The 23,543-nt window shown below is 37.8% G+C and overlaps 1 protein-coding gene and 2 non-coding genes across 6 annotated transcripts in view; all 3 read right to left on the reverse strand.

The window, feature by feature from the left end:
- The window catches only part of Kif2a (kinesin family member 2A), a 58,129-nt gene that overhangs the window by 25,187 nt on the left and 9,399 nt on the right, over positions 1–23,543 (reverse strand). For 2 of the 4 annotated variants that reach the window (XM_036207088.1, XM_036207090.1), the window contains exons 2-6: positions 6,675–6,769; positions 5,999–6,115; positions 3,018–3,072; positions 908–973; positions 183–283 (exon numbers count right to left, since the gene is read on the reverse strand). In XM_036207088.1, coding sequence (XP_036062981.1) covers positions 183–283; positions 908–973; positions 3,018–3,072; positions 5,999–6,115; positions 6,675–6,769 — 434 coding nt within the window. Of the gene's footprint in view, positions 1–182; positions 284–850; positions 974–3,017; positions 3,073–5,998; positions 6,116–6,674; positions 6,770–23,543 lie in introns of all 4 variants that reach the window. The other 2 variants (XM_036207091.1, XM_036207089.1) reach the window with 1 other exon arrangement.
- Positions 3,364–3,433, reverse strand: LOC118596622. Its single transcript, XR_004946727.1, has one exon. It is a non-coding gene; the product is annotated as a small nucleolar RNA U2-30 (small nucleolar RNA).
- Positions 3,526–3,598, reverse strand: LOC118596623. The gene has a single exon (XR_004946728.1). It is a non-coding gene; the product is annotated as a small nucleolar RNA U2-19 (small nucleolar RNA).

Genomic DNA, 23,543 nt, shown 5'->3' on the forward strand with positions numbered 1-23,543 from the left:
CTCAGTAACTGTGGTCTGTGTATCCTCTTTCTTTTTCCCTGGAGTTGGGTTCTCAAGTAGTCCAAACTGGCTTCAAACTTGTTATGTAGCTGAAAATTCCTTCAACTTACTTTAAAATCAACTATTTTCACTGATATAGTCTACCCTTTTCTCAGAAAAAAAATTGAGTTTATGTTACAAACCTGGGCTCTCTTTTCTCTAAGTTCTTGCTGTTGCAATCTCCTTTTTTCTCGTTTTTCTTGCAATTTTTCTACTTCCTTAACACAATTCGATTTCCTACGAGCTAAAAGGGAAAGGATGAGCTGCAAGAGCACTGTTTCCTTTTTTACAGAATGACACTGAACATACAGGAACTGTATGACTAATTCAGCGCACACATACACAAGGGCACAGTAATGAGGCATGCCGATTATACCTAGGTGAACTTGACTTATGAGCTGCTTTACCAACAGTTAGGAACAGGACATTATACAGATGAGTCAAGGGAAATGACTCGGACACACTGATACATGTCATCTCTTGGTTTAGAATCACAGGTCTTTGAATTGAAAGGATCCAGAGGTGTTAACTTTCTTCTAGAACATTAAAAAAAATCTAGCCAGAATTTTAAATTCAAAGCAATTGAACCATTGTTGTAACTTCACACAAAATGTTATTTTCCAATATATATATACACACACACCCAATGAACAGCCTAAAGTACTAAATACAAATTAAAGTTTGTTGGCAAAATGAAACCTCTAGTCAAGTTTGTCTTAGATTGCTTACTACTTAGGAACTTGTAATGATGACCAAGAGAGACTACATGTATGCCTAAAATGACTGAATCCTTGATACGTTATTTACATACAAGGAGGTCCAAATTCCTTTTTTGCAGCTTGAACTGGAGATATATCTGAAACACTACCATTCTGTTGTGCAGAAGCCGACTGTTCCGGAAGCTGACTAGGCCGTGCGCGTGCTGAACCAACCACTACAAAACAAGTTTAATTCAGAACAGTATTAAAAGCTAACCATGGTAAAAGAGACAGACATACCAATGTCAAATGTTATACATAAATATTGGACTCATGCCAGGCACAATGGCTCTTACCTATAATCTCAATACTTGGTAGGCTGAGGCAGGATGATCAATATATGTTTGAGGCAAGCCTGGGTAACAATGAGACCCTACTCAAAAAAGTCAATAAATGCCCAGCAGTGGTGGCACATGCCTTTAATCCCAGCACTCAGGAGGCAAAGGCAGGTGAATCTCTGTGAGTTTGAGGCCAGCCTGGTCTACAGAGTTAGTTTCAGGACAGCAAGGCTGTTTCACAGAGAAACCCCCATCTTGAAAACAAAACAAAAAAATCTATAAATAATTTACATTTAGCAAACTGCCAAACTTTCCTATAAATGGTGTATAAACTACTAAAAGTGATCAATTCCACTCAGTAACCTGACACAACTAAAAGACAGTTCAGGAATAGCTGCGTCAGGAAAGAGACAGGCAGGCAGGTCTGAGTCTGAGGCCTGTATGGACTTTACAGCAAGTTACAAATAATGGGGAAATTGAGTCTTAAAACACAAATAAAAATGTACAGATTTAACTTCCACCAGTGTGATTTTAGCTACAAAACTAGTCACCTAAAAAACATAGCGAAATTGACTTTTAATAATCATTTATAAAAGATGCACATGAAACCCATGTCTTACAATTCCAGAATGCAAAGACATTTCCCAGATTATATGTGAATATAAAGGCATTCTCATTTATTTTATATATATAAATAAAAACAGACATGATTCAGATACATAGAAAACAAATGGAAAAGTCCTTCCAACCTTCCTTACGGTTCAGATTCCATTCTTTGCTCCCCAACATGCAAATCTTCAATAGAGTATTTCCCTACTGTAGATGTCATAAAAATGCAAAAAGGAACTTAAAAACACAGAGAGCTGGGTGTGGTGGTACATGTGTAAAGCCAGCACTGGAGAGAGTCTACAAGATCAGGAGCTCAAGCATGCACAAAGGCTCAGAAAATTCCCCAGGCAATCTAAGTTCTCAGAGCCTGCAGGGTGGTGATGAGAGGTCTTTCTACTCTCTACTTCCCATCTCCTCTCTGGTCCATTGTACACCCACTTACACAGAGACAGACAACTGTACAGCAGTTCTGAATGCTGAGCAGCAAAAGAGAAACTAGTTTTGTCCAGTGTCCTGGCTCAAAATGTATGAAACTTGAAGCCTACTATAATTCATACCCATTCAAATGTCCTTTTGTCAACTCCAAAGTTAACCGTTAAAAGTTTCTGGAAGCCTCTTAGTCAGAAAATTAACCAAACCAGTGATAATGGGGTTGGAGAGACAGTTCAGAGGTTAAGAGCACTGGCTGCTCTTCCAGAGGACCTGAGCTCAATTCCCAGCACTCACATGGCAGCTCACAACTGCCTGTAATTCCTATTTCAGGGAATCCGACACCTTCACAGACATACATGCAGGCAAAAAAATTAATGTGCACAAAACAAAAATAAATTACTTTTAAAAAAGTGATAATGAATTCATCCTTGTGACATCATCAGCCATCTGACTCCTTCCTTGTTTCTCCTTTCTGTAATGTCCTCAAATTTTGAAAATCGAGTGAGATGAATAAAAACTACATGCTTTGTTGAGCTTCCGTTCACCACATACATTTTTGAATTTTTTTTTTTTTTTTTTTTGCTTTATTTTATTGAGTCTTGCTTTGTAGCCTGTTGGCCTAGAAAACCCTACATAGACTAGACTGGCTTCCACTTGCAGGGATCTTCCTGCCTCCCAAGTGCTCAAGTTACAGGCATGCCTCACCATCACTAGCTCATATTTTTTAAACTAAAGAGAAATTATTAATGCTATTGGGATACTAGGAAGTCGGGAATACTAATATTAAAATTAGCCACGGTTTAAACAAATAACACCAAGGGTAATATTTACTTTTGATATACCTCATCAAGGCCATGCTAAATGTCAGTAGGCAAGATTAAGGGATAACGTTTTACTTCACCTCTATTATCTCTTGGGGGAGGGTCATTCTTAATAGATGCCACAGTCCGTCGGTTCTACAAAAGAAAATAATATTCATTGTATTTTTTTCCTCCACTCCTCACATCTATCACTCCCTCAGCTTCTTTTAATTAAATGAAAGCAAACAAACAATTTTAGTAAAATAAAACCAAATGGAGAAAAACTATAAATAATCAAAAAATTACTAATTTATCAATAGTCAAGTCCCTGTAGGAGGCATATTTCCAAATCTCCCATAAACTCAGAAATGAGAAAGATATTGCTTTAAGGATCTTATTCATTTCAGTTTTACACAAAACTCTAGGAAGGCATTATTCTCTTAATTCTGAGCTCAGGTCAAGTGTAGAAAACTTCACATTTTCAAAGTTCAGTAGTATAATTTTTTCATCATTACTCAGAAATGAACAAACCAACACATACACAACACAGAGGGCAGGGAGACAGAGAAAGGAGGGGGTGGAGGAAAGGAGAAAGTTCTGTAGTTTGCTTCTCCCAACTATGGAGACCAAACATCAAAGCAGACTGGAAGGTCCTTTGATGCTCAGGTTTTCATCACTGATCTACTACAGAGCAGATCTCCGAAGGCTTTTTACTAGTATTGCTATTTCAGATGAGATCAGAAGGAAAACGAGGCTAAGTAACTACATTATAACACTATCTTGCCAAAATTGTGCACAAGTTAAGTATCTATTATCTGAAAAGCCTAAGTCCAGAAATGTTTCATATTTTTTCATGTCTTGGAATGTTTGTATATGTGCACTCCTGTGTTAAATCAGATGTTTTGGGAACAGGGCTCAATTTTAAGTGCAAATTCACTTTCATATATACATTAAGACTCTGTAGTGTGTGTGTGTGTGTGTGTGTGTGTGTGTGTGTGTGTGTGTGTGTGTGTAAAAGCCAGTAGAGGACATCTGGTATCTGCTGTCATGTTCCTCCTTATTCCCTTGAGACAGGAGGGTTACTCACTGAAACTGGAAATGGGCTGGCAGCCAGCAAAGCCCCAACCATCCTTCAGTCTCTACCTACAACAGAGCTGTGGTTACAGTTGTGTAGGGCACTGGTCACACCTGCTTTTTTTTTTTTTTTTTTTTTTTTTAGTTACATGTATGCTAGTTAGGCAGACTTGAATCTTCATGACTTTGGTTCAAGTGCTCTTACCCAAGGACCTCAAACCTCTGTGAAGATAATTTTGGTGTTGCTTCATTCTAACTGAAATTCATCCCATAAGGTTTCATGTGCAATTTCTCTCCTGCGGTCTGATGTTTGCTCTCAAACAAATTTGCATTTGGGGGATGGCAAGATGGCTCAGAGGGTAAAGTCATTTGCTTCACAAGTCTAACCTGAGTCAATCCTATACTCCCCACAAAAATAGCCAGATATGGTTGTGTGCTCCTATAATCCCAACACTCCTGCAGCAAGACAGGAGTCTGGAGTACATAGCACAGCAGAAACAGGAGACCCCAGTTCAACAAGGTGGGGGGCAAGAACCAACTCTTGAAAGCTGTCCTCTGATCTCCTGCTGAAGGCACAGCATGCACACACCTACACTCACACACAAACCAAGAAAAATTAATTAATTAATAAAAATGTTAAAACCTTGGATTTTGGAGCACTTTTGATCTTGGATTAAGGAATTAGTAAATTACATCTTTTGATCTAAGGAGGTAATACAGTACTGACTCCTTTATTAAACTGACATATCAAAGTAGTATGAAACATGGCCAGTTATCCTAAAAAGTTTTCATTACAGGTTTCAAAGGCTTGGCTACTGCACAGATTAAGGCAACCAACTTCTGTTCCTATTTATATAGCTACTAAGAATGAATTATTTAAAAACAAACCCTCAGCAAATAATTTAGTTATACTCAATACTGGCTGTACATTCCAATCAGATTAGGTACTATTTGGACAGTGGTTCTATCTTCGAAAGTGGGGCCCAGAGATCAGTATTTTAAAAAATGGAAGGTAATAGTTAACAACACATCAAGGCTGAGATGTATGGAGCTTGGTAGTAGGATGCCAAGGCAAAGGAGAAAAACTGGGCCTGATTTCAACATGGGAATGGGAGGGGTAGATAAAACTATGGCAATCTACTAGTCCTTGAAGATGTATATGGAAATGGTCTGTGCATATAAAGGACCTTTAAGCAGTGACTCTTACAATGCTTAAGTTATATGAACTGAAAATGATTTATGTTCATATATGTAGTTTAAAAGCAAAATATTTTGAGGATGGTCTCTATAACACATGTGCACGTTTATGTATGTTTTCCTTGAAAAATATGGATCTGTATATCAACACAGTATAGTATCTGCACAAGGTAGAAAAACCAATAGATGTCATGGAATCAAACACTAAGGGGTACAGGTTCAACAACATAGCAGGACAATCAGGACCATCTGGTTTTCAAGGAGTTGTACAGTTATGGAATTTGTCAATAGTAAAGAGTTTCACGAGAACAGAAGAGCTACCTTTAAAAAGATAAAATTAATGGGCTTTTCACTTTTGCAGAGCTATAGTTACAGGGAGGATGCAGTAATGAATGCCCTGAAGCATTCCCTCACCAACATGGCTAGTTACACTACCCTACCACTTCTCATCTCTGTCTAAGGTTACTAGAAATTTTATTATTCTTTACAAACAGGCATTCTGTCAGTCAGCAACACTGACAGGAAAACAGTTTTAACTCCTCTCTCCGAGAAGCTATCAGTCCCCAGAAAAATCCTAGTTAGGCCAGGGATGATAATATGATCTACAGACTGTCACGAATTGTGAACTCAACAACCCTGCCTCAGGAAGACGCATGTCTATATGCACGGATACAGATGCTAGAAAGAATTTTTAAAAGTAAACCAGTTAATACTTAACACATACATACTCTTCAGATTCTACCAGTCTCAAGTCAGCTTGAGCATGTGTGAGTGCACACACACACACATCCTCCCTAAATTTATCACTTACCTTTACAATTTTGTTCACTTTTGAGGATGATGAAGGTGGAGGTATTTCTGGACTGGGTTCAATCTCTTCATCAGGTACAAGGTCAGGGTTAAGCGAAAAGATGCTTTCCAAGTCAATCTGTTTAAACAAAAATATGGAAGTTATTGAGCAAATGACTCTTAAATGACTTCAACCTAAAGTATGACACCACTTTGCAAACTACATTGCTTAGAACAATAATCCACATATATTTTCCACTTGATTTTAAGAAATGTTGGTAAAAAGTGACCATCAAAACTACATAAATGTTACTTATATATAGCAATTTTCAAATCTTGTGCACTGAGCTAATATATGGAGAGACTCTCCTTCTTTGGGTTAACTTTTAAAACTCCCTGGAAAGTGAGGTTTTTGTCTATATGTAAAGGGGTTTTATCGGCATGAATATCTGTGTACCATGTGCATGTCTGGTGTCCCTGGATACCAGAAAAGTGTTGGAAACTCTGGGACTATTACAGATGGCTGTGAACAACCATGTTGGGGGCTGGAATTGAACCAGAGTGCTCTGGAGGGCAGCCATTCATTTTCACCACTGAATCATCTCTCCAGCCCCTATTTGAAAGTGCTTAAAGGAATGATACAGAATATCTAATCATATAAAATTATATAATTTTGATGTTTAACCCAGAAACCATACCTCTTTGCCTTTTGTATCTCCATTTTCTATCCACTCAACAGTTACACTTTCATTATCTTCATTTAAAGATGTTACCATTGCTTGGTGTATTCGGCCTAAGTGGGAATAAAACATTATTTTAAAAGTAATGAAAGACAGCATTTGCTGTGGGATGTTCTGTATGTCAAATGTGTTGCTCTAATTGGTTAAAATAAATAAAGTACTGATTGACCAGTAGCCAGGCAGGAAGGATAAGGTAGGCGGGACAAGGAAGAGGAGAAGGCTGGGAACAGGAAGGCTGAGGATAGACTGCCAGCGCGGCCATGACAAGATGTTAAGGTACTGGTAAGCCACAAGCCACGTGGCAAAGTATAGATTAATAGAAATGGGCTAAATATAAGAGTAAGAGCTAGACAATGGTAGGACTGAACTAATGGCCAAACAGTTTAAATAATATAAGTATCTGTATGATTATTTTATACATGGGTTATGGGACCGCGGGGGCTTTGATGGCAACTGGAGAGAAGATCTCCAACTACAAGTATTCTTAAACACGGTCAACTACAACTTAATAATTTGCCTACACATGCACTCACATCCATGTATGTATGATCTGACAATTCTTACAAGGAGTTTTCACAAAAGAACTTTTGTCCCTTAGTTTCATAAAATCAAGTCCAGAAACTTAGGGTATTTGATAAGAACAAAAGTCTCCCTGATAAACAGTCAGTGACACAGGTGACTAAAATTTTATGCCATCAAACAGTCTAATGATTAGGAAGTAAACTTGCTACGATTCCAAACTGACCCTGTGGTATTAAAAAAAAAAAAAAAAAAAAAAAGTTATACTATACTAGCAAAAAGATGATGGATGTGAAAATCACTTTAAACCATATATGGTGCAAATTAAAGAAATCATCTTTGTACAGAGGGAAAGAATGTGAATCCCCAAAGACTGAGGAATAGTAATCTAAACGTCTTCTTCCACATGTTGTCTGCCCAAATCTACTATGCTTACTTTCTCTGACAACTGTAATCTTGCCATCAATAGGCAGAATATGATACATAATGCTTTAAACTTGTTTCCCTTCCCTTTTAATGGACTGTGGACCTTACCAGTCAGTAACTGTAGGGCTAATCATTAATTTAAACCACTCCATAATATTCTGTTTTAATTTATTGTGGTCTGAGGTTACATTTTATATCGGTATTATAAACAGCCAGGAACATCACTATATGTCACTAGACACTTGCCACTTATTTTCCTTAGGACAAACTCACAGAATCAGACTAAGATTCACATCTACACACACACACACACACACACACACACACACACACATATATGTGTGTGTGTGTGTGTGTATATATATATATATATATATATATATATATATATATATATATATATATCCACCATATATTTATTGCTTATTTCATGTCTTCATTCCATTTGATTATTAGTCAAGTATAGAAACTATTGTATATATCTATGTGTTACCTAACAAAATGCTGAACATAAGGAATTTTCACATGTATTTCTTAAATGAAACTCTCTTTTTGTGTTTGTCTGTTTGTTTTTGAGACAGGGCTTCTGTGTAGCCCTGGCTATCCTTCAACTCCCTCTGTAGACCAGGCTGGCCTCAAACTCAGATGCACCTGCCCTGCCTCCCAAGTGCTAGGATTAAAATCATGCACCATCACCACCACCTGTAGCTGAAACCCTTAGCACATCTATAACTTACTTTAAGATAATTCACAACACTTTAAATACCAAAAACAAAAACTGCACATTACAAAGATTGTAATGCTAATATTGTATTAAAGATAAAAGTAGCATTAAAGTATTATGTATAAAATTGCTGTCAATCACTATATATATATATATATATATATATATATATATATATATATACACATACATGCACCACATAAAAATTTGCAGAAGTCTTATAAAAAATTCAAATTTGGGGTTAGGGATTTAGCTCAGTGGTAGAGTGCTTGCCTAGCAAGTGCAAGGCCCTGGGTTCAATCCTCAGCTCCGGCAAAAAAAATAATAAAAATAAAAAAATTCAAATTTTAGCTGGACACAACAGTACAAACCTATAATCTCAGCACTTCAGAGGTAGACGCTAGAAATCAAGTGTTCAAGGCCATCCTCAACTAAACAATGAATTCATGTTCTGCCTGGGCTACACAAAATCATGTCTCTAAAGCAATCAACCAATAATCAAATACTTAAGAGTATTAAGTACTAGCAATTGATATACCAATTGAAACAGGATATTTGAACCTTAAACATATGATCTCTCAGCTGTAACTCTTAAAAGGTGGGAGATTATCTTTTTTTAAACACACACACACACAAAGTTGCTACTTCCATGACACCATATATATTATTTTTATTTAAGCTATTAATTTTGACAGTTCCACAGACAGCATGGATTTAGATACTCCTTTATTAATCATAATTAACGGTATAGAAGGCTCAGCAGTTAAGAGCACTTGCAGCACCCACACCAGGTGGCTCAAAACTGTAATCCCAACTCCAGGGAATCCAACAACCATTATGCAAGCGTGCATGCACACACACACAAATAATAAAGAGATTGCCTTCCATTTACTTTTCCAACAGCAAGACTTTATTCTTCTCTATCGCTAACACTGAGCATTAATCTTAATGTTTTTATTAAACTGTTTCATAGCCAGATCATTCTTTACACTAATTCTACTGCTTTATACAAGATATCTGTCTTGTTACACCTCTAATTAACTCAGTGAGTCATACACACACAATTGGAAACAAGGGGGGTGGAGGCTGTTGGGAAGAATGATTTAAACAGTAGAGGGGTGAGAGGAAAGTAGGAGGGCGTATGAGAATGACCAAACTTCACTGCACAGATGTATGAAGTTGCCAAAGGTAAAAAACAAAGACAGATTTGAATCATACAGTGATATCATACACTGTATGATACAAATCTGAGAGAGTATGACTGCAATACTCTCTCAACTAGTCTCTGTTTCAATCATTCTGCCCTTTTTTGTTCTTCACACCTCAACCAAATGATTCTGGTTTAAAACTAATTACAACTGAGTATGGTAGTGCATGTTTGTAACATCAGCACTAGAGAAACTGAGGCAGGTGGATTACTGCAAGGTTGAGAACAGCCTGAGCTACATGGTGAGTTCCAAGCCAGCCAGAAACTTATTTCAAAAACAAAACAAACAAACAAGAAGGCTGGAGAGAGGGCTAGGCAGGTAAAAAACACCTGCTGCCTAAGCATAAGGACCTCACATGGTAATCTCACAAAACCAGTAATTGGGACAAGAAGATCACAGTAACAGGCTTTGAGAAGGGTGAGAGAAAGTGAGTGTTCCATCAATAGCAAGAAAGGAAACATTTGAGCCCCAGGAAAATGTGTTTAGATACTAGACCGCCTGAAGAACAAATCCCAGCTGGATTGGCACAGTGGCACTCAAAATCAAGAAGCAGGAAGACTGCTACAATCCTGAGACCTATATAGCAAGTTCCAGGTCAGTCTGTGGTATATATATAACAAGACCTTGTCTCAGAACAAAACAACCAAAAAAAAAACCATGATGAGCACATGTGAAAATGGACATTCCAAAAGAAAAAAAAAAATCAACCAATAAAAATACTCCTACTGCTGGCTATCCAATTTCCACATTCAACTTTTTAGAGGAACGTATAACTAGGAGTGACAAAATGTAAAGCAAAAATATCTAGTATTAATGCTATAAATCACAATCTCAAAGTCTTGAATCTCTAGAGACAACCTGTACAGATTGGCAATGAAAGAATAAAGAAAATCAAGAACACCCAGCACCACCAGGTTTCTAGACACTGGAACCTCCAATGCAGACAATGCAAAAAAGCCTTAAAATACAACAGCCAGATGGGGTCTAGAGAGAAGGCTCAGTGGTTAAGAACCACTGCTCCTTTTCCAGAAGACCAGGGTTTGATTCCCAGCACCCACATGGTGGTTCACAACTATCTATTAACTCCAGTTGCTGGGCAGCTAATGCCCTCTTCTGGCCTCCAAAGGCACAAGGCATGAAAGTTATGCACATACATACATGCAGGCAAAGCACACATTTAAAAAAAAATTAAATGCATAAATCTAATTAAAAAAAAAAAAAGCCCCACCAGATGCACCAGTTAGCACTAAACTCTAAAACAGAGAAAAACAAGAAAAATGAAGTCATGTACGCTTTTACTACTTGACCAAATCACTAGAAATTGTACTAAGGATGTGACCTGAGGCCTTCATTTTTACCAACACATATCTCTAAAACAAACTATTTAGAATTAAGTCTTTTTGTATAAAATTCTTCACCAGTCTGAGATCACTCAAGACAGTTTCGTATTTTCTTCAAGTGTAACACACCCTTTCATATTCATGTCCTGAATTCCTTGGCATTTAGTTATTACTGTGTAAGGTAATACACCCTCCTTCCCTGCCCTTAGGAAAGCCAACTTGCTCAACACCATTTGCTGAAGAGCACTTTATTCCTCTATCTGCAACAGTACTTGTCAGAGGTGGAGCACATGTGCCTCAGTCTACTTCCTCACCTCTGGATGCAAGGTACACTGTCGTGGTTGCTTTGCTTAACTCTGAAGCAGTCTTTTCCACCTTACTGTTCTGAAGAGTTTATTTTATAATCGCAGCCTTTTGCTTGCTTGTATAAACTGTAAAATCAGTCTTCGCATTCAAAAAAGTAAATCAACAGTATCAAACTATTAAGTCTGGTTACAAATGAACTGAATATTATTTTGGATACAGGTCAACAATTTTCCTTTTTCAAAGACTTTATTACAAATTGGTATTACATACTAGCCTCACAAAACTATTTTTATTTTAAAATGTTTTATTTGTGTTTGTGTATATGGACACACACATGCTACAAGACACATATGGAGATGAGAGGACAACATGCAGGAGTTGGTTCTCTGCTTCTACCATATAGGTCCCAGAGATCAAATTCTATTGTTAGGCTTGGCAGTAGGCATCTTTACCCACTGAGCCATCTCATTTATGCTATAAAATGACTTTTAGAGGCATATTTCTCCTTTCTATACTCTGGAGAAAAAATGGGCAGGGTAGCTCCCAATTGAGATCCCAACACTTGTTAGGTAATCAAGAGAGAGGTTCAAGGTTGTCTTTGGCTATATATCCAAGTTAGAGGTCAGGCTGAGCTACAAGAGACTCAGTCTTAAAAACTGGCTGTCCTCAAACTTCTTTGTAGACCAGACTGGCCTCGAACTCACAGAGATCCTATCCTGCCTGCTTCTGCCTCCCAAGTGAAGGAATTAAAGGTGTGTACCACCATGTCCAGCCTAGCAATTTACGTTAAACCAAAGCATATGAGAAAAATTGTATCAATGTAATTTGCAGGTCGTCAGTCCTGTGTGTGTGTGTGTGTGTTTTCATTTTTTAAGGCTAACTATCAATGGACTTACTCCTCAGGAGGCATCCACCTTGTTTTTGAGATAGATGTCTCACTGGGACCTGAAACTCATGTATTAGGCTAGGTCAGAGAGCCCCAGAGATATGCCTGTCTCTGCCTCCCCAGACCTGGGATTACAAGCATACAGCACCATGCCTAGCTTTTGATGTGGGTGCTGAGGAATTACCTCAAGGCTCTCATGCTTACTCAGCAACTACTTTACCAACTGGGCCATCTTGTCAGGCTCCCTCTTTTATTCAGCCCTGATGCCACTTTTATAATCCACTGGAAAGAACATGAATGTAACTGTGTCCATCACCACAGTGACAAACTAATTTCTAAGCCAAATACACAAGGGACTGTATAATCACACTGTTATTTCTGATTCCAGAGCAAGAGAAATGTTAAATTTGCAGCTTAGTCATGTGAAACATGTAAGAGCATTGTTGAACTAAACAAAGTAGCTCCAAAAAAAGAAGGAAGCTAAATGCTAATCATTAGGACAACAGGTGCTGTAGTCTGGATATGGTATGTCCCGACACCCTGAAGTTGGTGACACTATTGGTCTAGGGACCTTTCACCTCATCTTCTCCACCTGGGTCCTACCTTGCCTTTGGTTGACCTTGAGCTGAGCCATTTTGCCCTATAACACCACGCCTCACTCTCCCTGTCATCACGGCCTGTCTTATACTTTGGTTCAGAAGCAACAAAACTAAGTGACCATGGACTGACACGTTGAAATAGTGAACCAGAAAATAAACCCTTCCTTCCTTCCTTCATTACAGTGATGAAAAGCTAGCTGACGCAGTAGAAGACAGTAGTCCAAAGATGGACTGCTGCGCTGCCACCCTTTCCATAAGGAAGTTCAGGTTAGGGTCCTGAGGCTGTCTTCACGATGCAACCCCAGAACCGGGATTCCAGCGAAGGCCTAAAGCACCCAAGTGCAGTGCAGGCCACAACTCTGAAGAGCCCAGGCCATAATCCTTGATGGTGGCTCGTGTGCAAGTTCTGCAGATGTGCAGAACACAAGCACTACCACTGCTTCTACCTAAAAGCCCAGGCAGGACAGGCCTGCTACAGCATCTGCATGAGGGCAACACCTACTGGACCTGTGGAAGAAGACTCTGTTCCAGGACCCCAGGACAAGTAGGGATACCAGCAGCATCCAACACCCAAGCAACACTAGACTGAAAGCAGCGTGTCTCCCTTTGGAGGTAGGGCGGCCTGACATTGGCCCTCACCTGGGCTTCTGTGTAATTATTTAGGAGCTTTTAAAAGGCTTCCCTAATGAGTTCTGGGCTTGCTTTCTTATCTGTATCTCCCTTACAATGAGAATTCTGCCTTATGACTTACCTCACCCATTCTATCTTGCAAGTGGAGAACTTGTTATGAATTAACTGGCTCTGAGCTGGAGGAGTTAAAGCTTTCGGACTACTCAGGTGGGATGACTGTGCTTGTATGTAAAAGGGGCAATAATAGGTAGCCAGGTGTAGAATGCTATGACCTGAATATGGCTTGTCTTCTCACCTCCCAAAGCTCATGTTGAGGCTTAATTCCTTAAGGCAGAGCATTCAGAGGTGGGGCCTAGTAGGAAGCGTCTGGGCTCCAAGGAGGGGACTGGGATGCTAATAAATAATTTAGTACCATCTGTAGGAGCTCACATTCTCACTTAACGAGATTAGTTATTACTGGCATTGGTTACTATGAAGCAAGTTCAGCTTCCTTGGTGTTCCTGTACCCACATTCCCTTCTCCTCCATGCATAAAGTAGTATGACAGCCTAACAGAACCTGGGCAGATCAATCTATGAAATCTTGGCCTTTCGAGCCTCCAGAAGTATGAATTAAATAAATCCCCCTTTTAAACAATTCTGTAGTCATGGGTATTGTTATAGTGAGAATGAGCTAAGACAATGTTTTAATCATATTCAAGTGGAAGCTTTTTCTAGCAGGGTATATGGGTGTTCAATGCATTTTCGAATCCTCTTACATACTTACTTACCACCTCGTTTGACTTAGTGTTGAATGAGCACTAAGTATTTAAGAAAATGTTGGCGAAAATATGGGGAATGAGCAGAGAGCAATTATAAGAAGAAAAGAATATTGCATATAAATCTAATTTGATCCTATTTATTGCATATTTGTGCTAGCTAGTTTTGTGTCAACTTGACACAAGCTTGAGTTAACTGAAAGAATGGAATCTCAATTAAGAAAATACCTACATAAGATTCTGCTGTAGAGCATTTTCTTAATTAGTGATTGATAGGGGAGGGCCCAGCTCATTGTGGGTGGTGCCATCCTTTTTAGAACCCAGGACTGTTGTTCTAAAAACAAGCAGGCTGAGCAAGTCATGTGCAGCAAACCGGTAAGCCTCTGGGATCCTGCCCTGTTTTGAGTTCCTGTCCTGACTTCCTTCAGCAATGTGGAAGTATAAGCCAAACAAACCCTTTTTTTCCAACTTCCTTTTGATCATGGTGTTTCACCACAGCAATAGTAGTAACCCTAACTAAGACTTTCACTGACCAAACATGACAGCACTTAGCTTATATACAGGTAACTCACTGTATTAGCTACATTGCTGAAGCTGGTTGGAGTTTGACTTGATGATTAATATACTAAATATTCTTCCCACTTAAAGTAAAAGTAAAGTTCCCCCATCAGCATTTTCATACACACCATTTTTAAGGAATAATAACTCATTCACCTCCAACTACCTAAAAATGGGGTCCTCATAGGAATCTACTGAGAAACAGCATTTTCACATATACTAATCATTCTCAGATGAAATATTACAAAGTCAGAATTCAAAGACTGTGTGCATTTATAAGGCTAACCACTAATATCATTCCCCAGGAGCTGTCCACCTTCTTTTGTGAAAGGGTCTCTTAGTGGCCTGGAATTCATAAGGCAGTTGGCTAGCCAGTGGGCTCAGTGTCTCCCTGTCTCTGTTCTCCCCAGTGCTAAGATTACAAGTGAGAACCACAATGCTCAGCTTTCATGTTTTACATCAGTTCTAGGGCTAGAAGTAAGGTCCTTGGTGCTCGTACCAGCTCAGCAATATCTCCCTAGACCAAAATTCAAGTATAAGACAAAAGGAAGGCAGGCAGGCAAGTTCATGATTTAACCCAAGGGAAAAGTAAATTCCACAAGATTAAATACCAAGATAATCTATAAAGATATGACTGGTTAAATAAATATATAATATTTTGAAATCATAGCCTTTATTTCAATGTCATTTTATGTTCAACTGTTTAAAAATCTCAATACAGTAATGCTCTTTTGTCATAGTAAAAATAAAGTTTAGAGTTCAACTTTCAAGTATCTGCCAATAAGAGCAGGCATTATAATTATAGCACATGCCTTTATTTCCAGGACTCAGGAGGCAAAGTGTGGTCTACAAAGCAAGCTCTCAGCTAGCCAGGAATATATATAAGATCCTATCTCAAAAACAAAAAACAAACAAAGAACCCAAAAAAAGCCTGTCAGTAAATATTAATACAGAGGATTTCTTAAGAAAAAACTACAAATGAACAATTAAGAATATCTGCTCCAATTCAAGTCACTTTTGACTCAATGAGTAAAAATAAATACATGAATTTCAAGGCTTTCTAATCTTAAAAAAAAAATCAATATGGTTACTTCAGACAGGTATTAGTAATCCTTAACTTGTAAAAGTTGATATACTTACTGAACTGTCAAAAACAAGTTTTGAATGTTGACAACTGCCTTTTGGTCTCTGAGAACAAGACTCTATTATATGTTTCCTGGTTTACAGCTGAATTCACAGCAGCTGTGAGGCTAAGAAATGCCAGCAACCAATTAGGCGAGCACAAACCTTGTCTAGCATGTAAAGTATAATTTGCTTGCAAATGCAGAAGACAAGAGCCAAAATAAATCAATCAAGAATACTGACAAAATTTCATTACGAGCATTCAAAAAAGTAGAAAAGTTACTATATGGCAGCTATAACGTATTTTATTTTAAAAAGGCCAAACATGAAAAAAAAAAATCAATTCCGATTCAAGCAGCTTTTAAGGAGGTTGTAGCTGTTTATCACATACTAGGATTATAAACTCAATGTTTTGTGGGTAATTATTCAAATTATAGGGTTGGGGCATACTCGAGTATACAAATGACAAATCTTCCCCCAAAGTAAACAATATATTTTATTAGTAATTAAATGTTTCTATAAAACTTTCTATAAAACTTTCTCTTTTCTCATTTATTACCTTAATATCTAAATAAGATAAAATTTGTACAAAATAGACTCAAAATGTCAAAGTTAATAAATGATTAGTAAAATAAAACTTGAATTATAAAATTGTTTATAACATTGATTTCCAAACTCTTTGGAGTTGTCAAATTCTAGCAGTTGTACTTGAGGTATGATGATTTTAAAATAATAAAAATGATGATTTATAATTTTAAAATATAATTTAAAATTGTACATATGCTTAAAAAACAAATCATGGGAGATTCACATATACACAGATATATAATAAAAAATACAAAAATATACCTTGTGTTACAATAAATTTAAATATAAGATTCTTGGACCAGCAAGACACGGTGATGACCAGCGATGACCCGAGTTCAAGCTCCAGGTCCCACACAGTGGAACCAACTCCTACAAGTTGTCTTCTGACCTCCACATGTGCAGTGCGCGCACACGCGCACACACACACACACACACACACACTTCTCTAGTTTGTCTATTCTTAATAAAACCATGAGTAATCTCAAATTTTCAGTAAGAATATGACTACATAATTTGAAGTTTTGGTGTTTTGTTGCATAGACTTTTAAAACTAAGCTAGTGAAACTTGTTATATTATTGCCTTCTGTGCCTCAGGCAGGAGAGAAGAAAAGCATGCATAAATATCCATTCTCAGAACAAAGAAGTAACTTTTATTATAAAGCTTTAGTTCTGTACCTACATTTAGGATTAAGTGCCTATTGTGTGATATTTTGATCGTGTTCTGACAAATAAAGCTTGCTTGGAGTCAGAGGGTAGAGTTAGCCACTAGCTGACCAAAACTAACCACAGAGGTTTTGGAAGACTGAGGATAGATAGAACAGGAAATAGTAAGGCAGGCGGAGAGGGATCTGGCTCTCTGGGGGAAGGACGGGAGCAGGTAGGGGGGACTAGTGGCTTCTCTGATCTTTCAGGCTCTTACCCTAATATCTGAGTCCTTAATTTTTATTGATAAAGAATAATTAGAGTAACACTTCTGGCTGTTTCCAGAGGGAATGTTACTCAGCAGTTAGTGAACAGTTACCTAAAAGAACATTCTTCAAAGGAGTCTCTACCACAAAAAATCCTGATAAAGTATCTTAGAACCCACTGACCTCAACACACTTTGTAGCGTGTGACTTGTTAAACACTGTCTTATGTCTTTTTCTTCCTTTTCCCTTACTATTTTTTGCTATAGTCAAGGCTGCTTGAGCATGAAATCTTCCTGCCATAGCCTCCTGAGTGTTGGGATGACAAGTACATACTAACAAGTCTGGTTTCTCATATTACATGTGATATTGATTCTAATCAAGTTTATATTTAGTTATATGTGGAATATAAATTCAAATACTTGAGTGTATCTTTTCAAGTCATAGCAAAATATTTTATATTGATTAGATTTTTTTTTTTCTGTTTTTGGTCTAAAGGAGGTCTGTCTCAAGACTTTTTTAAAAGAGAGAGATGAAATTCCTTTCTTCAAATGATTCTAAAAAGTACATCCCTTTGGGAACATAATGATAACCCATTACTAGTAAAGTTCAATACAATAATGTATTATCATTAACAATATAATAGGAGAATGTTGGAGAAAGAAATTACTAAATAGTATCTTAGAACAGAAAGACTAAAAACACCGAGGATGCCACAAAAGCATTATTTAGGAAATGAAAGTTATTAAGTACACAGTAATAGTCAGTCATACATTGCATCCTGATTCATCACCTGCCTAACAACTGTTTATGCTCTAACAGTAAATACAGATTTGTTCTTGAGAGGGAAAAGGCCAGAAAGGAATCAGCTGAATTTTCAGTGATTATACAGGCACAGATGAGTAGGCCAGTTCAGCATGAGTCTAATTCTCAAGCTGATATCCAGGTTTTGCTAACTAATCTAAGCAGTGAAGAGAAACCTTACTCAGAACTACTAAAGCATTACATCATCAACAGCTTTGCTGGAGCAAAGCACCACTACAGAAGGGCAAAATAACATGTCAGCTGACACTGGTAACTGTACTGTTGCTATTTAATAAATCCCTAGGGAATTGAACTTTGCCAAACTTGGAGTTCTATTTTGGTTCATCACACTTATGTTACTGTTATTACCAAATTTAAATGCTCTAGCACGGTCTTTCTTAGGCTTTATACATAAACCTGACATTTTGATACCAGGGGAAAAGGAAACACAATGTAGCTTAGATTTTCATTAAGAAAAGGTAACTTTAAAATGAGATACAGTTTTATCCATACTAGATACAAATTATCTTCTTCCAATCTTTTTTCAGCAGCAATCCACTGTTTTGAGAAGGGATATAAAAACCAACTGCTCAGTTCCTCTGGGGTGACACAGAAGGTGTTTCCTGTTTGTTGTTCTGGGATAACTGAACTACACTATAGAATAGAGCAAATATTTAGAAGAGTTCATTGTAAAGCCCTTTAGAAGATATTATCTCCCTGAGGTCCCCTAATGCTTTGCATATTTGGAGTTGGTAAGTGAATATTTAAAAGTACCAAAATTCAATTGTAAGGAGACTATAAAAGCTCAAAGTCTAAAATGATTGTGATTATAGCTGAAACAATAAAAACAACTGTGTTTTAAAGCCCTGAAATGTTCACTTAATGTGCTGACAAGGAAGCATGACCACCTCAGCTCCACTTCCAGAACACTCCTAAATGTGGAAGGAGAGAACTTATTCTACCAGGTTGTCCTCTGGCCTCTACAGGCATGGTCCAGAACACATTCAACCATACACACAATACATAAAAATTGTAAATCACTTCATGAAGCTTCCAAACTAAGTAAGGATTATTAACTAAGTAAATCTAAACACTTGGGAATTCTGTTAAGGAAAAAGATTTGTTCTCTAGAATACCACAATTTTACACACCAATGTTGCTAAAACAACACATTCTGCTGAAGAGCTGTCTTTGCAGATGTTCTGCTGAATATACCAAGCAATGATTTAAATTCTTATTCGAAAGAAATTCCACTCAAGAACTAGCTACACAGAGGTATCTTCTCTTGTGCTTAAACACATTCCAACATGACAATACCACTCACTATAAAGTTACTACTTCCTCAGTTTCTCACCACAACCTCTTCTACCCCACCAATGGAATCCTGTGATAGGATGGCGAGGCGATTTTCTCAAATTTCTGTTTTCAAAGTCTGGCCAAATCAAGACAAGAGCCATTCCTTCAAGTTGTTAAATAGTTAAGGTAAAATACAGAATACAAAATTATGCACGTCTAAAGCAAAAGATATACAAAGAAGAGTGGACTCACAGAAGCTCAGTGTGGACAGAAAGGCTAAAAGTCAAGCTACTGAGTTTCATTTTATACATATTAAATTTGGGATTATCTATCTAGTAGGGACATCAAGTAAGCTGTCCGATTCTGAGGGCAGCCCAGCTAAGAAAAAAGCTTCTCAACATACCAGTTTCTCACCAGTAAAGATAATGTCCTAATGAAGATGAAAACTGGCTCTCAGAAGATATATCAGATATTACAACAGTTTGGGGCATCCCAAGGGCCACACACATGAAGAGATGCACAGACAACAGATCAGTAGTATTAAATTTTCATTTGGAGGGAGTGACAAGGAAAAAAATATCAAAAAGACTCTTTGGGTAGAAAAAATAATAATACGACACTTGTAAAAAACACCACCACCACCACAAACTGACCCACATAGCATTTAAAAGCTAAATGTGATCACAGAGAGTGAGTACCGAAGTGCTAGGTTTCAATCTGTCTAGGGAAGGCAACAATGGCAGCAGTACAGGTGTGATCTAGAAGTTTCCAGAGACAAAGAAAACCCAGAATAGTCTTAGAGCACAACTGAAGAAGAGTCTAGAAATAAAAGCCAACTGAGTGGTCCGACAAGGACGTAGGTACTCTGCAGACAGCAAGGTAAATTCTTGCTTTATGGAAGGCAAATAGGCAAGTTCCAGCAAACTAAAAGCAAACAGTCCTTTGACCACGTATTCTACTTTAAGAATTCAAGTCCTTCTGATTTATTTTTGTATTTGTTGTTGTTGTTGTTGTTGTTGTTGTTGTTTTTTCGAGACAGGGTTTCTCTGTGTAGCTTTGCGCCTTCCCTGGAACTCACTCTGTAGCCCAGGCTGGCCTGGAACTCACAGAGATCCACCTGCCTCTGCCTCCCGTGTACTGCGATTACAGGCATGCGCCACCACCGCCCGGCTTCTGATTTAATTTTTTTTTTTATTAAAAAAAAAAAGGGCCAGCACAATATTTAGTAATCTATCAGATAACATATAAACATTTTATGTCTGGAACCACCCTGCCTATGCTAAAGAGAATTCAGTTTACCTATATAGAGAGAACTGTGTGAGAAACAATTCAGGGTTAGGACCAATACCCAAGGTACCTATACCAATACCCAAGGTTATCTATTCTCTGAAAGAATAGATGAAGCACCCTTAAACTGGGAAAGAAAGATAAGGGGCAGAGCAGGAAAACAAGAAACTCTATTTAATTTAAATAATGGCTCTTAATGCATAAGAATAAATAAGGTTAAAAGCAATATATCATTCAAAATACAACTCCAACTGAAAGAACAGAGAGAATATCTACTGTTTGGGGGGATTATATATGGGGAAAAGAGCATCATCAATCCACGTGTAACCTCGAAACAACAGGTTTGTAAAACTGAAGACCATGGAAGCTGGACAGAGCCCTGAACCTGGATTATATCAGCACTCTGACCAAGCTGTAACTGAACACATTTTGGTGACAATAGCACTGCCCATCTAGCAAGCACCTTTCATGCACTAGAGTATCGTCCTCTCTAAACCTTTGAATCTTATGAGCAAGGTCTAAAGGGCACTCACTGGAGATTAGCACTACGTTTGGAAGATATTATAGAGCTACGGAACATTTAAATGAGCACAAGAGCTCTCAGTATTTTGTTGTTGACATGATAACCTTTTCTAAAAGCCCTTTCCTTCATTTAAAGCAGTCAGCAAATACTAGTTGGGTTAACTGAAAACAAAAACAAACAAAATCCACCACACTACCACCTAGGGCAAGGCAAACTAAACCTTAAGAAGGAAAATGAAAGCATTACATATAATTAATGACTGGAATTGTGATGCTTAACACAGCCATAGAATATAAAGAACTCTTAAAAGGAATTAAACTGTAGGATTTTAGAGGAAATGCAGTTGTTAAGCTTCTATGTATTAATCTATAGATGGCCTTGGACAAGTCAATTTCTTTATTAAAACAGTACAATTTTGAGCAATAGCAGTTTTTCATCAAATAGCTATCTGTGACTAAATTACAAGATTTATCTCTAGTGAATTAGAAGTGCCTAATATAGATAAATCATTATATCCATTTCTCTTTAGTGCCCCATAGTATATTATAGGCCTGTTACTGGTAAAATTATTACCTCCCAAACCAAATCAAAACTCTACATAAGTTGTTTGCAAACCAAACTTAAAAGTAGATTTCATGTGCTTACATCTTAGAGCAAAAATCTGCTATTGTTCAACCAGTTTATATTCAATATTGGCCAATCTCAAGGATGATGCTTCAAGACGCAATGCTTGGGCATTCATCATAATATCTAAACTATAAACTCACTATGTCCATAGGCTGAAATAAAGAATTTACTTCAGTTGTCAAATATATCTGAATCCTTCTCATTGTACCACACAGCTCATTTAAAATTTTCTATTAGCAAACTCAACTGTTATATAGCCAATAGACTAAGTATGATTTAAAAAAAAAAAAAAATCTAGTGCTGGGGTATAGCTCAGCTGATAGAGTAAACTGCCTAGCATGTAAAAAATCCAGAAAAGTAATGACCTGGCAATGTGCAAAGCACATACCTATAATCACAGTGCTGGGGACGGGGAGGCAGAAGGAGCTTCAATTCAAGGTCATTCTCCATTATATAGTGAGTTTAAGTAAAGCCAGCCTATTATACATGAGATTCTGTCTTAAAAAATAAAATAGAGGGTGGAGAGATGGCTCAGTGGTTAAGAGCACTGGCGGCTCATCCAGAGGTCCTCAGTTCAATTTGCAGCAAGATGGTGGCTCACGAGTAGGATCTAATGCCCTCTTCTGGTATAAAGTCACACATGCAAGTAAGAGTACTCATACATTAAATATAAAGATATTTAAAATACATAAATTAGCAGCAAACCTGAATTCCATGGTTTAATTCATCCCTATTTATTCATTCATTCATTCATTCATTCATTCTTTCTTTTCGAGACAGGGTTTCTCTGTAGTTTTGGTGCCTGTCCTGGATCTCGCTCTGTAGACCAGGTTGTCCTCAAACTCACAGAAACCCGCCTGGCTCTGCCTCCCAAGTGCTGGGATTAAAGGTGTGCGCCACCACCGCCCAACTCATCTCTATTCTTAAGAGTATTATAGATTACCATTAATTTATTTTCAAAGAAGGCCTAGACAAAGTTTGTACATCCCTTCCCCTTTTAAAGTTCACAGATTTCTGTATGCTTCTGTGGTGATTTGAATAGGTATGGCCCCCATAGACTGTGTGCTTGAATGCTTGGTCTAACGGGAATGGCATTATTAGGAGGTGTGGCCTTGAAGGAAGTGTCACCTTGGGGATGGGCTTTGAGGTCTCCTATGATCAAGCTACGCCCAGTGTGGAACACAATTCACTTTCTGTTGACTGTGAATTAAGATGTAGAATTCTCAGCTCCTTCTCCAGCACCATGTCTGCCTGCATGCCACCATGCTTCCCACTATGACAATAATGAACTAAATCTCTGAAACTGCAGGCCAGTTTCAATTAAACGTTTTCCTTCATAAATAAAAGTTGCCGTGGTCATGGTGTTTAGAGGTTTTTTTGGTCCTGTCTGGCCCAGGGTCAGGACAAATCTTTCTTACCCACCAGTCCCACAGCCATTCAGACCCAACTGAGTAAACACAGAGACTTATATTGTTTACAAACTATATGGCCACAGCAGGCTTTTTGTTATTTACTTTTTATATCTTAAATTAACCCATTTTATTAATCTATAAGTTGCCACGTGGCTTGTGGCTTACCAGTACCTTATATCTTGTTTGTTATGGTGGCGGCTGACAGTATCTCTCTGTCTCAGCCTTCCACTTTCCCCAATTTTCTTTTTTGTTTGCCCCGCCTATACTTTCTGCCTGGCCAATCAATGTTTTATTTATTAACCAATCAGAAC

The sequence above is a fragment of the Onychomys torridus genome, chromosome 15, assembly GCF_903995425.1.
Source record: "Onychomys torridus chromosome 15, mOncTor1.1, whole genome shotgun sequence".
NCBI classification, from domain to species: domain Eukaryota; kingdom Metazoa; phylum Chordata; class Mammalia; order Rodentia; family Cricetidae; genus Onychomys; species Onychomys torridus.